This window comes from Herpailurus yagouaroundi, unplaced genomic scaffold, assembly GCF_014898765.1.
Source record: "Herpailurus yagouaroundi ecotype Mexico unplaced genomic scaffold, PumYag 140, whole genome shotgun sequence".
Classification (NCBI taxonomy): domain Eukaryota; kingdom Metazoa; phylum Chordata; class Mammalia; order Carnivora; family Felidae; genus Herpailurus; species Herpailurus yagouaroundi.
This window is the reverse complement of record NW_024412395.1, coordinates 76,240,103-76,257,612: the sequence shown is the minus strand read 5'-3', so window position 1 is coordinate 76,257,612 and position 17,510 is coordinate 76,240,103. Positions and strand designations below refer to the sequence as shown.

The following is a 17,510-nucleotide window of genomic DNA, read 5'->3' as shown; positions in this document are numbered from 1 at the left end:
TTTGAAAGTGTTTGTAGATTCCCAGACAATTTGTATTTGTTTAGATCTTCCAGAGTTTGACAGAAATAGCATATTGAAATGTGGCCAATACCCAGGCACATGTTCACGTTGTTTTCCTCTATCATTACAAAGTACTAAGAGTGATGTCTTCATGAGCAATTACAAGATGATGGAGAGGGGAAGGAGAACGTGTGTCCTACACACATTTTACAATCCCTCATTTTGCTTCGATTGACCATGGCCCTACCTCTGACTTTGTAGTGTTGGTTTAATTATGATAAAATAATAAAGACACAATACTTTATACAATAATCCATTGAAGGTTCACTTGTATTTTGAAAATAGGAAGAGCCCGAGAAGATACAAAATAATTTTTCTTCTCCATTACACATTACATTGTAATTCTGTGGCATTTTGGAATGCTCAAAGCTCTTTTTGGAAGCATTCAAAATGTTAAAGAAGGCACTAAATACATAGCTATTCCAAATACTACTCAGATAGATTCAGAAATTACCATTGCCAAGTTTCCTGCCTCCAGATGACTAGTATTCAGCCTGCCATGGTCTGAATTCTTTTCCATCCGTGGGCCCTTAGTCTTTTTAGCCCTCAGACACTGGAGCTGAAGCCCATCACACATCTATTGAAGTGAACCAGCTCTCTTCTGTATATGTACCAGGTCTGAATTATAGAATGAGTTGCACAGCAGAGGTTAAAGGTGAAATGGGACAGGCGAGAGAAAGAAAGCAGTGATAAGGACATGACGACTTTGGAGAGGATGTGAGGAAAAAAGAGAGAAATGGATGAGGACTAACCATGTACCATCTCTGGCTCTTAGAACCATTTAAAAAATTGGACTACGTACGGCCTTTTGCAAATTAGGGTTTTATATTACTCTTCCATTGAATTAGGAAACCCTTTTGCGCTTCTGACACATTCCCCCTAACCCTTGCAGGCTGACCTTAATGTTATCTTCTAGATGCTCTATTGCCTTCCAGTAGGACCATTGAGCTGTGTGACTCCAGGAGACATGTGCCACAGACAACACAATGCCTTCAAGTTCCTGGGTAGTAAGAATGTCTGGGTTTAGGGAGGGTTTGGGGGATGTTGGAGGATGAGGAAAGAAGGCATTCAAAGTGAAAGCAATGAAAGGATTTCTCAGGAGAATGGTGGTCAAGGAAATTGAGATACCCCATTTAGTGAAGGATATTTCATTCTGTCCTGGAAGAGTACTAATGTTTATAAAATATTCTTTATCTTTATTAGTTTTTCTTCGTGAGCATGGCTGAACCATGCCTACATCAATAGAAGGGCTTCTGGCTTAATTTTTTTTTTTTATTTTTTATTTTTTATTTATTTATTTATTTTTAATTTTTTTTTTTTAACGTTTATTTATTTTTGGGACAGAGAGAGACAGAGCATGAATGGGGGAGGGGCAGAGGGAGAGGGAGACACAGAATTGGAAACAGGCTCCGGGCTCCGAATGGCTTAATTTTTAAAAATTCTCAAAATAACAGAATTTTCCAAGCACTAACTACAATGGGGAAATGAGTCTAGAAATAGGAAAGAGACTAGGAATTAAGAAAAAATCTTATAAAAGCAGAGATTTGAATAAATGGAAGAACTGAACATATCCTCTCTTTTGAGAATGCAAAGAATGTTTTATCCTTCTCTGAAGTTCTTAAAACAGCAGCAGTAACAACAAACACCCAGTGTGACAGATATCTCAGGCAGATAATGAAACTCAGTAGGATCCCTAGTCTCAACCTGAGTATCCTGAGTTCTAACTTGTAAAGACTAAATAAAAAGTATTATCGATTGGACCTTCATTAGTTTCCAATGGCTTTTTGAAATAGCAAGTTCCCTTTACATCCATGCCATATAAACATAATTGTTCCCAAATGGCTGCCATGATTCTCTCAATGCTTCCTGGCCCCACCTCCGGCCACCATATCCCTAAGGGGGAAAAATCAGCTAAGGACTGGACTCAGTGGTTGATGAACCCAGGCAAAGATTGATCTGATATAGCTGTCGTTTGTATTTTATGAAAATTTGGTTGCCCTATTTATTTGTCCCCTTACCAAATGCACAACCACTCCATGGGAGAAAAGGGTGCAGTGTTTTCTGTCCCTGAAATGGAACCAGCATTGTCAATGGCAAGATACAGAAACCAGTTATTTCTGCTTTGGTTCTCTGGCTGCAGTTTAGGTAGTTAGCAGCCTTTAAGCTATTTTCTAGACACAGAAAAGTTCTTAGCTAAATATTTATAAAGATATTATCTAAACACTGAAATATTTATGGTTTTATATATATTTAACTAAATGCTAGTTAGTTATGTTTTCAATTAAATTTAAGAGAAAATATTGGAGCAAAATTTAAAGAAATAGCACCACCTAGGGACAAGTTAATGTCAACTCTGCAATTTCTGCAATTGTGTCCTTATTCTCTTGGTTGCTGATCCTTTTCCTCTAAAAATATCATTTCAGTAAAGCCTCAAGCTTACTTCCATCTTCCTTTCTTAATCTTTTCTGACTCAGCTTATAATCATATAAGGATCCTATTTTTCTCCCATCTTCCTGTTGACTTTTCACTATAAAGATTATTTTTCAACTGATGCACTTACTGCTCTGATTAACTCTTTCCTTGGCACAGAGTGTGCATAACTCCTTTCTTACTTCCTAAGGGATGGACTTTTAGGATATAATAAAAATTCTTCTGTTAAACCCTTGTGGTTTTTATAACCTATTCCAGCCCACAGTCTAAAGCCTTTTTATGGCTGCATAATATTCCTCTGTGTGTGTGTGTGTGTGTGTGTGTGTGTGTGTGTGTGTGTGTGTGTGTGTTTATGTACCACATTTTCCTTATCCATTCATCTGTTGATGGACAATTATGGTGTCTCCATATCTTGGCTATTGTAAATAATGCTGTAGTAAAAGTAGGGGTGCATATATCTTTTTAAATTAGTGTTTTCATTTTCTTTAGGTAGATACCCCGTAGTGGAATTACTAGATCATGTGGTATTTCTGTTTTTAAGTTTTTGAGGAACCTCCATACTGTTTTCCACAGTGGCTGCACCAATTTGCATTCCTACCAACAGTGCATTTTAAAGCACAGGTATATGGGTTTCATTTCAAAAATGAATTTGCATTTTTGACATCTCATATTTAACCTCAGACTTTGGAAAATGTTCCTCCTGAGACTTAGAAAAATAAAGTACATGTATTTCTTTCTCTTCTTTTTTTTTTTTTTTTTTTTTTTTTTTTGTTAACAATACCTGAATGAAAGGATACATTCTGTCCTTTGGGGATACTTAATATTTTCTTTTTGGTATTATTATTTTCAGATGAATTCCTATAAATGGCTATTTCTTAATAAATATGTAGGACTTTGGTATTTGGCATAATAATGATCACTATATAGATTTTTGTACATTTTTCATGTTTTTTGCTTAATCTCCGTCCAGGAGTTCTATCATTTATATCTTGAATAATAAAGACATGTGTAAATTCAGCACCTTTCCAGGTGATCATTAAAATGGCAATTTGTTAAACCATTGCATGTTGTAATCCTGTGATTTCTAATGAGTTAAATGAAGCATGCATTTCTGTTTTGGAACAATAAAAAGTTGTGCTATGGAATTCGAGTATAGGAAATGGTGGAGGGTTCCAAGTCTGTTTTGAGAGTTACAGTCATTTATAGCAGCATAGTCAACGTTAGGTCAAACAGGGCCAAGCCAGTTAACACATCATTTGTCTTTTCTCATGTACTTTTGACAAAAGTTGAAAAAAAAAAACACCTTTGAGGAAACCGTCTTCATCAGTAAATCACAGGAGAGGAAAAAAACATTTTGGATGATTGTTTCGGTTTGAAACAGGATAGTTTAAAAATTATCAGTGTAACTAGACATTTCACATTTCCTCTCTAAAATAATTTTCACTTCTTGGGGCGCCTGGGTGGCTCAGTCCATTCACCATCTGCCTTCAGCTCAGGTTACGATCTCACAGTTTGTGAGTGCAAGCCCCACATTGGGCTGTACGTGCAGAGCCTACTTCAGATCATCTGTCCCCTCCCTCCCTCCCTCTAGGTCCCTCCCCGACTTGTAGGCACGTGCTCACGCTCTCTCTCTCTCTCTCTCAAAAAATAAATAAAACTTTAAGAAAATAAATAAAATGCAATGTTATGCAGTCACTTGAGGCTTCATATATATTTTACCTTTTGCTTTCAAAATTATCGTTGGCTTCTTATAATTTTTGATCATATTTAAAAAAAATTAAATTGGTTTTTTCAAGGCATTGGCAGTAGTATTCATAGGGATGTTTCAGATTGGTGTCACTGATCAACTGTTTCTCTCTCTCTCATTTTTTAGAGTAAAGATGGCAAAAGTCCACTGCACATGACAGCTGTCCATGGAAGGTTCACACGGTCACAAACTCTCATTCAGAATGGTAAGAGAGATTCTTCCGCAGTGTTGTTTTTTGAACAGTGTCCTGATCTGAGCTTGTCTGTCAGTTATCTGGACATGAAAGATGATGCTCTGTTTTAGATAATGGTCTATTTTATGAAGCTTAGATTTACACTGTCCTTTGATGCACTTTGCTAAAAGCTCTTTATCAGACATATCATCACCATCCAGCTTAGGAGCAAGAACATAAAGCCACTATTTCTCAGTTAATGCCCAGTCAGTCAAAGAACATATGAGTTTCGAAACTGGAAATGATGTCCTTGTATGGGCTCAAGGTCCTGCATTCTTCACTCAGAATCTAATACAAATAACTATCATACATTTTCTAGCAGCAAATCGTATTATTTTTAACTTTTAGAATTCACCATAGTTTGCTAAGTTAAACCTCTTTAAGCTACTTGGACAAAGGTAGGAAAAATGAGATGACTCAGAGGAAAAGCAATTAAGTGCCTGATATAAAGGATGATAAAGTCACAGGCTTGATAGAAACCTTGGAAAGTCACGTAACCTAGTAATTTTCCAGGCTCACTTGGAAAGGTGTACTTGAACCACTGGGTTGTCTCTGTAGCCAAAGTACTAGGGAGTATCACTTCACATTATGGTTTATAATACTATTATGGGTTGTGGCCAGCATCTGTGAGTGGATTGACCTTGACCACAGTAGAACTACTGCTTTCTTAGCAAATCTTAGACACACACACACAAAAAAAAAACAGGTTTAGTGCAAAATTTATGCTGACATTCCAGGTAAGTTCAGCAGTTCCTAAACTATCTTTAGTTGACCCACGTTTGTACTTTTTAAAGTTTTGGCATTAGTCAACTTCTTGGACCTGTCTTTTTCTCATCTTTAAAAGCTTTGGATGAATTGTTAGTGGTACCGTGTTATATCTTAGATACCGAAGTCGTAAAACCAAAAAGTCATTTGACATTTGGATGGAAGATCAGCCAGGAAAATTACGCTTAGGAAGCAAAATATCTGCAGCAGAGCGAAGGAAATTTATAAGCATTTCAGTGTAACTATAGGGAAAAATAAACCCTGACAGGTTTCCAGTGAACAAAGGAAGATAAAATGAAAATTAGTTGCATAGCACCCAGTAATTCTAATTTGAAATATGAGGTATGTCTTTGACATTCAGTTTATTGAAAGGGCCACATTAGTTGTTTTGTTTTGCTTGAAGTAACAAGGGGAGGTGGGGAGTGACCCTCGAAACTCTCATTCTCACACTTTCTTCATCACACATGTTTCTCAACTGTTTTTTCAGAAATAGTGTCCACTGCCTTAAAAATAAATAAAACCAGGGTGATTTTTGGATCCATTTTTTTTTTTTAAATTTTTTTTTTTAACGTTTATTATTTTTGGGACAGAGAGAGACAGAGCATGAACGGGGGAGGGGCAGAGAGAGAGGGAGACACAGAATCGGAAACAGGCTCCAGGCTCCGAGCCATCAGCCCAGAGCCTGACGCGGGGCTCGAACTCACGGAGCGCGAGATCGTGACCTGGCTGAAGTCGGACGCTTAACCGACTGCGCCACCCAGGCGCCCCTGGATCCATTTTTTAAAATTTAGTGTGAATTTGGGGTGCCTGGGTGGCTCAATCGGTTAAGTGTCCAACTCGTGATTTTGGCTCAGGTCATGATCCTGCAGTTCATGAGATTGAGCCCACATTGAGCTCTGTGCTGACAGTACAGAGACTGCTCGGGATTCTCTTTCTCCCTCTCTCGTTTCTGATCCCACCTCTCAAAATAAATAAATAAACTTAAAAAATAAAATTTAGTCTGAATTTAATCAATAGGCCTTACTTCTTTGGTATAAAAAGCTTTGCTTCCTGTTAAAGCGTATTCAAGAACCAGTGATCAGATCAAAGAGAGAGTAAGTTTTCTCTTTGTGCGTACTGCCTTCCTACAGGTCCTTCCCTGTGGCCAGACCATACTGACCATCTCCTTTATATCAAGCCCATGACGCATCTCCCTGTGTAACGTTAGTGTGCTGACAGCAGTCTGGGGGTGTTGCTGGCTGTTTTGACCTCTCCAAAAGCCATTCCAGTGGACTTGAAAGACTTCCATGCCTTCTCCAGACATTGTTGCTAGATTTTTGAGTTGCGATGAGACCTGAAAGAGAACCCACCTCTTGTCCTCTATGATCAAGGAGCTTGTTCAGAGCCTCATTCTTGGCTGGCCTGGAATCTTACTTGTGAGTTGGGTGGGGTCCAGGGGCCTGAAATGATGAAGATATGGTGGCAATAATACATAGCCCATTATATACAATGATACAGCTAATGTTCATTAAGTGTTCACACTGCCAGGTGCTTGAGTAAGCACTCCACATAAATCCTTTCAACCACCCCATGAGAAAGAGGTGCTGTTGTCATCCGCATTTCAAAGATGGGGAAACTGAGGCATGGAGGTTGTCACTTCTGTCAGGATACATGGCAGGTTTGTCGAGGAACAGGGATTGGAACACAGCCAGTCTAACATCAGAGACTGAACTCTCAAGCACTACACTTACAAATGCATCTCTGGATGCACGGTGGCATATTTTTTTTTTAATTTTTTAATGTTTATTTATTTTTGAAGGAAAGAGAGACAGAGCGTGAGTGGGGGAGGGGCAGAGAGAGAGGGAGACACGGAATCTGAAATGGGCTCCAGGCTTTGAGCTGTCAGTGGCAGAGCCCGACGCAGGGCTCGAATTCACAAACCATGAGATCATGACCTGAGCTGAAGTTGGTCGCTTAACCGACTGAGCCACCCAGGTGCCCCGCACAGTGACATATTTAAAAAAAATTTTTTTAACTTGAATTATTTACTCTAAGAGTCACATATCTGGAGTAGAGTCCTCCCTGTGGAAGGATGATTTGCCATTCTCTTCTGTCAGCTGACAATTCTTTGCATTCATTACACATCTGAGAACTGTGAGTTCTTCCATCTGACATTTTCAAAAATGCCCTTAGGGAGAAGAATAGGAAGCTCTTTTCTTTCCTTCTGTTTGCTGGCTTCCTTCTGGGAAAAATCCAGAGGCTCACACCCCCGGACCTGGTGTCTGTCCTCCAGAATGGGTCACTGCACAACCGGATTCAGAATGCTGGTCCCACGTGGGGACATCAGTTGGCTCCCTAAACCAACTGAGCATACTCCTGAGGAACATTCTTTGTGTTTATTTATTTGTTTTGTTGCATCACCCTGGTGTTTGGACTTTGTACAGCATTTCTCTACTTCCCTGACTATTCTCTAGTCAAGAGTTATTAGTTCTTCATAACTTTGTTTTTCCAGGATCATTCAGCATTGGTGAGACAGTTGTGAAAAAAGAAGAAAAAGAGAAACAAACAGAAAACACACACACACACACACACACACACACACACACACACACACCTCTTTTATTTTTATAGGTGGTAGCGGACTACCTCTGAGGTTCAATCACGTTGTTTGTTGTCTGAAGGTATGTTGCCCCAGCCACTGTGTGACACTGTGTGATACTGGGAGGCATGTGATCCAGCCATTTGCACTAGGCAGCTGCCTCAGATGCTGTGCAGCAGGTTACAAGAGTTCAAATGTGATGTTTGCTTCATGGAAGCTTTAAAAATAGAGTTTAAAAAGGAAGAGTCAAGTGATAGGTTAGGATGATTCATTGTGAGATTTTTGACCTTTTGGCTCACAATACTTTTGAGGCAATTTAATAAGATGACCATTCTTTTTATTTATGCAGGAAAAACTAACTTCAGAGGAATGTTTAGATAATGCTGCATAAATTATCCTTTCTGACATGCTTGGCATACTTCTAAATTCACGGATGTTTATTTTCCTCACTAATTATCAGTAATCAATTACCGGCATTTAACTTGCAACCATCAAATGAATTGTAAAGGTATTTAATTTACAATCCAGGCAAATCGTAAAGATTTTCAGGTGAAAATGGAAAGGTTTGGGGAATAACTATAAAATAGAAATTCATTCATCTAGAGGTCCTACTTTAATATAAAACATATTTCTGAATAACAAATACAATCCTTATTTTTCCACTATTTAAGATGTTTTTCTGAAATATATCTTAAATGACAACAAATGCATATGTGGAAAGTAATTAAATATATGTTTATAGTTTTAAACTGACTTATAAAATGGTAGTAACAACAGTAAGAAATTTATCAACTCAGCCCCTTACCTTTTCCAATATTTTTCACTCTTTTCTTTCCCTACCCAATATTGGACATATTTGGGGCTATAAACACGGAGGCTGTAACACTTCTTAAGAAAGGTTTGGTGCCTCTTGGCTGGGAAGGACATGGAGTGATACAGTATTTGTCCAGAGCAAAGGTTTCTCTGGAGTCTGGGAATCGGCCTCTCTCATCTCCCTGGATCAGCTCTGGGGGCTGGTGGGGGCGGGGGGGAACTTTCAGGCAACCACTGCAGGCAGTTCTTAGATACATGGGCCCTGGATTGCTCTGAGGTATCTGTGGAGACAGTATTGCAAATAGTTTCACCTGTGTCGGTTTATTGTCAGGATATGGGGAAAACCTTTCTAACCTCAATGCAAAATCTAAATAGTATAATAGACAAGACATGAATTCCAAAAATTCAGAGTGAAAAACAAAGAAAAATGAAAATCTAGGGTGAAAATATTTGTAATACGTATTACTGGTAAATGGTGAATCTCCTACGTATTTTAAGAGTCCTTGAAAATCAAGGAGTAAAAAAAACTATACACGTACACACACACACTTAGAAAAATGGTCAAAAGCCATGAATAAATAGTTCATGGAAAAAGATAAATAGTCCTTCAGTATAGGAAAAGATGCTCAGCTTTTATTATGAGAAATGCAAATGAAGACTACACTGAGATAGTACTTCCCTCCATCACACGGCAGGTATTCAAAGGCTTGATTAGGCTGTGGGGAAAAGGCACTCTCATACGTGGTTCGTGTGAACAGTAAAATGGCACAGCACCTGAAGGAAGAAATGTGGCAAAATTGAACAAAACTACACAGTTCTTTCTTTGACCGAGAAACTCCCTTTCTAGGAATTTACCCTGAAGATTCACCCCACAAATAGGAAACAACATATGCATGAGTTTCTTCACTGCAGCATTCCTGATAATAGCAAAATGATATTTACTACCTAAATGCCCACCCTACTAGGATAAGTAGTATATCCATGCAATGGAAGACAATAAGGCTGTATAAAAATGAGGAAGACCTCCAAGAAGTGATTTGTAAAAGTATATTTAGGAGGTTTTCAGGGTATATTGTTAAGTTTTAAAAAAGCAAGGTATAAAGAGTCTGTGTGTTTATTTTTGCCAAGAGAAACAAAGAAAGCATAAACCAAAACTAATGGAAATGATTAGTGCAGGATGTGGTTGAGAATGAAGTGGAAGGGATGGAGATGAGAGTGAGGCTTTTAAAGAACATAATTTTGACCTTTGAATGTTTTACATGTTGGTAAAATTAAATCAAAAGCTGGTAAAATTTTCGGAAACAGACAGAATCCAATGAACTATGTATCAAGTTGATAATATAAGCATCCACAATAAAGAATTCAGGTAACTTTTGAACAAAGTACTCCCTGTTTATGTTAAAATCCTCGCCGGAAACTTTGTTGGGAAATAGGATATTTGCACAGTCTTGAAGTACCACCCACAAATTGCTTGTTAATTACAAAGGGGAAAAGACATTTTGAGGTGGAGAGTTCTGGTGGGTGTCACCTTAACCAAGTAATCAAGCCCCCCCTTTTTTTTATTGTGTTAAAATATACATAACATAAAAATCTACCATTTTAACTATTTTTAACTGTACAGTTCAGTGGTGCTAACTACATTCACATTTTGCATAACCAACACCACTGTCCATTTCTAGAACTTTTTCATCTTTCCAAACTGAAACTGTGCGCATCGCATAATCAAAATTTGCATCATCTAGTTGAATATCCTGACCTTATATGTGTGCTGTGGAGATGCAATGGGAAGGGCACATCAACTCTGGGGTGTTCTTGCCAAAAATTCAGCCTGAATCTAATCGAGGAAATAATCAGACAACTCCAGAATGCAGGATATTCCACACAATTCCTGGCTTGGCATCCAAAGATATCAATGACATAGGAGATGAATGAATGAATGAATGGCAGGAGGATTGTTTTAGATTAAAGGAAACTAGAGGGACATGACGACCAAATGGTAGTAGAATCTTTTATTGGATCCCGGACTTAAAAAAAATAACAGCTATAATACACATTTTGAGGATAATTGGAGAGATTGGAATATGTTGTATGTTACATAAGATTGTGATATCAACATTAAATTTCTTAAGTATACTAATAGAATTGTAGTTGTGTAGGAGAATGTCTTTGTTCTCAGGAGTGAAATGTTACAATGTCTAACTTATTTTAAAATGGTTCCTCAAATAAATGAATAGATAGACTGACTGTATTTACATATATATTTATGAAAAGGGGAGAGAAAGAATGAAATGTAGTAAAACAAAAAGCTGGGGGAAAAGAAGACAAAATAAAATAAATGAAAATACTGTATTATTAAAGGGACTATTGGTGATTAATGTGATAGTTTTTATAAATGTAGACATTTTCATTCCATAGTTTATGCATTTATTCATTTTACTCATCATGTTTTAAACCAAATACTCAAACTACATAAAATATTTTCCTGAACTTTCTATTCTCTTTGGTTCATATGCTTTAATATAAAGTTTTTATAAAAGTTTTGTAAAGTTTTAATGTAAAGTTTTTAATCCAGCAGGTAAAAGTAAAATGGAATGTATCTTCAGAATTACATTTTATGGAATTTGATTACACTGTTCCTTCAAAGCAGGAATTCAGTTGTTAAGTTTTTAGATCTTTAAAATTTTTTTCTGTTTATTTATTTTTGAAAGTCAGAGAGACAGAGCATGAGTGGGGGAGGGACAGAGAAAGAGGGAGACACAGAATCTAAAGCAGGCTCCAGGCTCCAAGCTGTCAGCACAGAGCCCGACACAGGGCTTGAACCCATAAACTGTGAGATCATGACCTGAGCGGAAGTCGGACGCTCAACTGACTGAGCCACCCAGGTGCCCCTGGATTTTAGAGCTTTAAATAAGACAATATGGAAAGACTCTTCCAGAGCATTTCTAATAGACTTCCCTCTACGTAGATTTAATAACACTACTACTTTAGATGGTGACCTGATCCCTGTAAAGACATTCTTGTACTTCAGAATAGAGATGTATACAGAGGGGAAGAGAAATCAACATTTGGACAACAGGAGTGACTAGCACAGAATGTAGTGTCTGAATCAACTTGAATCCTTATGTTATCCTGTTTTAAAACATCTCTTTCAGGAGGTGAAATTGACTGTGTGGATAAGGATGGCAACACTCCTCTGCATGTGGCTGCAAGATACGGTCATGAGCTTTTGATTAACACCTTAATAACCAGCGGAGCTGACACAGCCAAGTAGGTTACTGCAAAAGGGATTCTGCCATGCAGTAGATCATTTCCATTTATCTAGGTTAAGGTGGATCTGTACCATTGTGCTAAATACAAATTAAATTTAAACTGAATTAAGGGACTTTAAATGATGGATGCAAGGAAGAGCCAATTTTATTTTCAGCTACATCAGTGGTTTTAACCAAGAGGACTTGAACTCTATTCTTAACTCTACTTTCTAATATTCTGTTCTTCCCAATGTTTATTGTTAGTTAAGCAGAATGCTAAAACATAATTGGACAAATTCAAATTTTATTCAGGGTGATTGCTTGGTTTTAATGATATAATTATGGGGTACAGTTGAGTCAATCTGCTACATTGGGAAGGGGGACCTGACTTCATTTTACATTTCAATTCAAGAAGAATATACAAAGCAGCTGTATAAGTCTGTCACAATGTGGGGTGCGATGGGAAATTTCAGAAATAAGTCACCTGGCTAGTACCTTCAAGGAGCTCATAATTTTGTTGGAGGCCCAAGGGCCTCTTAAGACAAAGAACCATGCAAGATAGTATATAATAAAGTTATATGAAGCAGGACTTAAGTGGCAAAATGTTTGGTGCAGACAATATATACCATAGAGTGTAGCCATGAAGGAGAGAGTTCAAAGGTAGCCAAAGTTTTCAGAAAAGCCTTTAAGCAGAATGTGAGTTTTAGGTAGGCTTTGAAGGATCACAATGATTTGGGTAGAGCAGAAGGCAGCAGACATCCTGAGCAGGGAGGAACGCAGGAACGAGAGTCACAAGAGTACAGTTCCACGATTCTCTGCCCTGAAGTTGTAATCATGTTGCAAGGGAGCCCAGGTTTTCACTGGCACTACGTGGCTCCAGTCCAAGCTACCCTGCGTATGAACTGTGTGACCTTGAGCCATTGCTTAAGGCAATGTCTTAAGTCTCTGTGCTTTGGTTTCCTCATTCAAAAATGGAAGTAATAATAGTACTTGCCCATGGGCTTGTTATGAGGATTAAAGGACATAATTATTAGTAAATCTCTCTGCTATAGGTTAATATCTGTATGAGTTACATAAATATATCTGCTAACATTATCAAACAAGATAATCCATGTTAAAAGCTCTTTGAAGAGTGCCTAGCACATAGGAAGCTATCAGTAACTGTTTTTTGTTTTATTACTTAATGATATGTAGTAGAACCAAATTAAAGAGAGTTTTAAATGACTGAATGGGGGCGCCTGGGTGGCGCAGTCGGTTAAGCGTCCGACTTCAGCCAGGTCACGATCTCGTGGTCCGTGAGTTCGAGCCCCGCATCGGGCTCTGGGCTGATGGCTCAGAGCCTGGAGCCTGTTTCCGATTCTGTGTCTCCCTCTCTCTCTGCCCCTCCCCCGTTCATGCTCTGTCTCCCTCTGTCCCAAAAATAAATAAACGTTGAAAAAAAAAATTTTTTTTAAATGACTGAATGAAGAGTATAGCTTTGATCACAGAGACTGTGGGAAAGAAAAACTAGATGTTCAGGAAAACGATATAAGGACAGAGTAACGTAAGGAATTCCATTTTATCTGCCAAGTGTTGTGCAACAGAATTGAAAATCTTGCTTGAGGATGAGCTGAAATTTAAATAGTCCATGGAAGGCATCAGTGGGTTCCAGAGACCTTCTGGGACCCCAGTCCAGTGGTGGGAATAAGATCCAGAGCAGATGACTACGGTATTATGAGGTTTGCACCATGCTATAGGAATAGGCAGGGAGATGCTGACTCTGTGGGTTTCACAAAAGAGGGGGCATTTCAGCAAAAGGAAGGATGGATAGGTGTTTGCCAGGAGAACAAAACTGTGTGAGGTTAAAAGATAGAGGGAAAGCAAGAAAGGCCATTCCAGGGAGAGGGAACAGTATTTACAAAAGCACAAGCATGTGCATGTGTTGAAAGCAGATTCCATGCTTGGCTTATCTGAGGTGTGTGGAGGAATGGAAAGAAATTAGGTGCAAAGGCAGAAGAGCCACATCTTGAAGGACCTTGCATGTCCCACTAAGGAGTTGGATTCTGTTCTGAGGCATTCGGAAACTGTTAAAGAAGTCTAAGTGGATGTAGGGACGTTTGTGTCTAATGATCCCATTTGTATGTGAGAAAGATCACTCTGACAATAGCCCGGACGTGCAAGAGGTGGTCCAGACCAGAAACACGTGGCAGTCTCTTGCAAATGTCCAGGGAGGAAAAGACGAGGGCTTGGGCTCAGGGCGAGGCTGCGGGGGGTGGAAAGAGAGGGACATGCTGACAAATAGTAAGAGCAGTGGGCTGTCTCCTTTCAGAATAAAGGACCTTTTTGACTGGGATATTGCAAGCTAAAAGAAACAGTTCAGTCTTGTGGAAAGAGTGCTCTTACCAGATTCTGAGTCCTGAACCAGATCATGGCTCCCCAAAGCCAGAGACTGTAAATGCTCAGTGTTCATTAAGCAGAAGTAGACTATCTAGACACATGCACTTCACCTGTGATATGTTAATATTTTCAGTGATACTTTTGTTTCAACTTAGGGTTACTTGGGGAGTTTTAACCAAACAACCATGATTTTCTGATTTTCTTTCAGATTTGGATCCACATGAGGGATAAATGGGGCCCACTACTTATTTAAAATTTCCCAAAATACATTTACTCAATAAGCCCAAAGTTCATTTCTGGGTAATGATTTTGCCTTCACTTTATGCAAACACACACCATGTGGCTAAAGTGCCTTAGAGATGGCATTGTTGTTCAAGTAGACTTTCCTTCCATTGACTGTGCTGTGTCCTGGGGATGCCACTGAGGCAAACATTGTCCCAGCTTCAAAGAGCCACATCTGCTTTTGTCACAGGGGATATCTGGGGATAAGAACGCTCCCTGCAGTGGGGGGCCCTGGGTGGCTCAGTTGGTTAAGCGTCTGACTCTTGGCTTCAGCTCAGGTCATGATCTCACGGTTCCTAAGTTCGAGCGCTGCATCGGGCTCTGTGCTAACAGTGCAGAGCCTGCTTGAGATTCTCTCTCTCTCCCTCTCTGTCTGCCCCAGCCCCACTTGGGCTGTCTCTGCCTCTCTCAAAAGAAATAAACTTAAAAAAAAAAACAAAACCAGAAGGCCTCCTGCAGCAAACTGTGGTTCATTAGGCTGCAATCATGTGTGTTGTGGTGTGTGTGTGTGTGTGTGTGTGTGTGTGTGTGTAGTGCGTGGGGAGAGAAATCACTTGAGAGGGAATATCAAAATGAGGTGCGAGGTGGGGGTAGTGTTGGAGAAGATTAACTTTGCTAAAGGCCTCTGGAAAATCATTGCGTGATCTCTGGGCTCCTTGTAGATCTATGTAGAGTAGCTTATTAAAGAGGAGGAAGGTAGGACTTTGCTTCTATAAATAAGAAAACAAACAAATCGTATTTATGAAAATTAACCTATCCTCACTCACAAACAATATGACCAAATGTATTTTAAAAGATCTCCATCTGACAAATGCTATGGTCCTTACTTTCTTATGAATTTATTTGAATCTCATTCTAGGGCCAAATGAATGTTTTTGGTATTCTTTTTCCTTGTCTGAATTTCAAGTCAGAGCACTTCTGCAACTTGACTCAGTGCTCACGCAACTTTATGTGGTGTCAAAGCCCTTTGGTTTTTCTTCTTTAAGTTTTTTAGGTTTGGGGCACTTTTCTCTGGGATTTTAATTTGTCTTCCACCTTACTGATTATGCTCTCACGTGTTTTTCTGCCTCAACCGCAGCAAAATTAGGGGTATTACAGTTACACAGGTAACTGATTCCAGCATCTGTTCACTCACTAAATGTTTGTTGAAGGTCTGTGAAGTATAACCCCCTGTGTCCGTTTCTGGGGTTACAGAATTCCCTGCCCTCAAGGAATTTATAATTCCACTGGGGGCAAGAAATAAACAAGCGGTTACAATCATGCATGCAAAGTGTGATACCAGAATAATCGCTGGGTGCTACTGGATACAGAACATATGTGGAACATGGCAGGGCTGGGGGTGGGGTTTCCGGAAGGAGCAATGGTTACTGAAGATTGCAAGGTGTGTAGCGATGAGTTAGGTCATGGGAGTCTGCAGATCTTAAGTGTAGACAAATTGTTTTTATTATAGTGTTACTTTAATATGTATAAACGCAAGACTAGATAGAAACTCCTTAAGCTTTTGACTCTATTTTATCAATAAATCCAAAAAAAAATTACAAAACACATGCAAACAGCACTCAACTTTAACAGGCTTACAGTAGTAGCAAACGTTCATGAGTCCTTACTCATGCTAAGTTCCACTCTGAGGAGGAATTACCTTCAATTACCACAACAACTCCATGGAGTAAGTGATATGATTATTGCCATCTTATAGGTGAAGTGAATGAGGCACAGAGAGGTTCAGTTACTTGCCCACGGTCACAGAGCTTGTGAGGGGCTGGAAATGAGACTCTGTCCATCTGGATTGGGAGGTGAGGCTCCTCAGCAAGAAGCTTGCTGCCCCTCTATGTAGTGGATGATATGATAGTGCACAATTTGCCAAAATTCAATCACCATTTCCATGGAGTTGTCTTGGTGGCCAAGGTGCTGACTCTTTAGAGGTCAGTACATGCTGTGGGAGTAGAGGTTTTGCAGTGGCTTCAAACGCAATAGAGGGACCATGAGCTCATCACACAACACAAAGGCCAACTATTGCCAAATTCTGTACATATAGAAGGCTCAGCATACTGCATTATCACTGGCCCTTCCCACGTCTAGACATCATTTGTCTATTAAGTCCACCTTTCTTCTGTTTTTATTGGCCCCTGCCAATCACAGTAGTTCCACATGGCAGCACTGTGACCCTAAATACACACTCAGGCGCTGACATTTGGTGGAGGTCTGTAGTAAGAAGGTGGTTGTTGAGGGAAGCCAAAATATGCTTTTATACCACTTGCTTTAGGTTATCATCAAAAGGAAAAGAGAGTTTAACAGTTTCCACAGAGAACTCTTGAAAGCCCAAAGGTATTTCCAGTGGCCTCCAGAGATGCACTAACTAGTTTGAGAAAGGCTACAAGAAGCCAGGCAGAAGGATGAATTTCAAGAGGGGACCTGCATGTACCAACAAAGCCTGGGCAGGAATGAGCCTTGGTTCCTCCAGGACAAAGGGATAGAAGTCCACTGAGATTCTAGAATACTGGCTGGTTAAGCAACACCTTGACCCTGAAGGGACCTTGTAAGCCACATTAGAGTGTTTGGTCTTGATTCCAAAGAAACCACTAAAAGTGTCAGTAGGTTGCAAACAGCAAGAACCAGGCCTCACTGTTGCCGGTTATACCCAAATGCCTATAGCTTAGGGGTGCATGATAATACTTGGAATGACATAGATAAAATTAATAGGAAACTGATTTTTTGATTTGGGTTGATCAGCTGAGTAAGAATCATAAAATCATTTGAGGATCAAAAACCATCACATGTTTTTATCTCACCTGCTCAGTGAGCAAAACTAAATCAATCCACCTTCCCTAGGGGACTTGTGAGATAATTATCATAAAGAATTTTGAAATGTAGGAAGATAGCAGAAATGCTAGCAGATCACAAGTTATTCTTGGCTTTTAAAGAAATACAAACCGAAAGAAAGAAAGAAAGAAAGAAAGAAAGAAAGAAAGAAAGAAAGAA

At 39.2% G+C, this 17,510-nt stretch overlaps 1 protein-coding gene across 12 annotated transcripts in view; it reads left to right on the top strand.

Moving 5' to 3' along the window:
* Nucleotides 1-17,510, top strand: part of ANKRD44 (ankyrin repeat domain 44) — a 330,752-nt gene that overhangs the window by 197,494 nt on the left and 115,748 nt on the right. For all 12 annotated transcript variants that reach the window (XM_040475746.1, XM_040475744.1, XM_040475747.1 and 9 more), the window contains exons 9-10: nt 4,364-4,442; nt 11,778-11,892. In XM_040475746.1, coding sequence (XP_040331680.1) covers nt 4,364-4,442; nt 11,778-11,892 — 194 coding nt within the window. The remainder of the gene's footprint in view (nt 1-4,363; nt 4,443-11,777; nt 11,893-17,510) is intronic.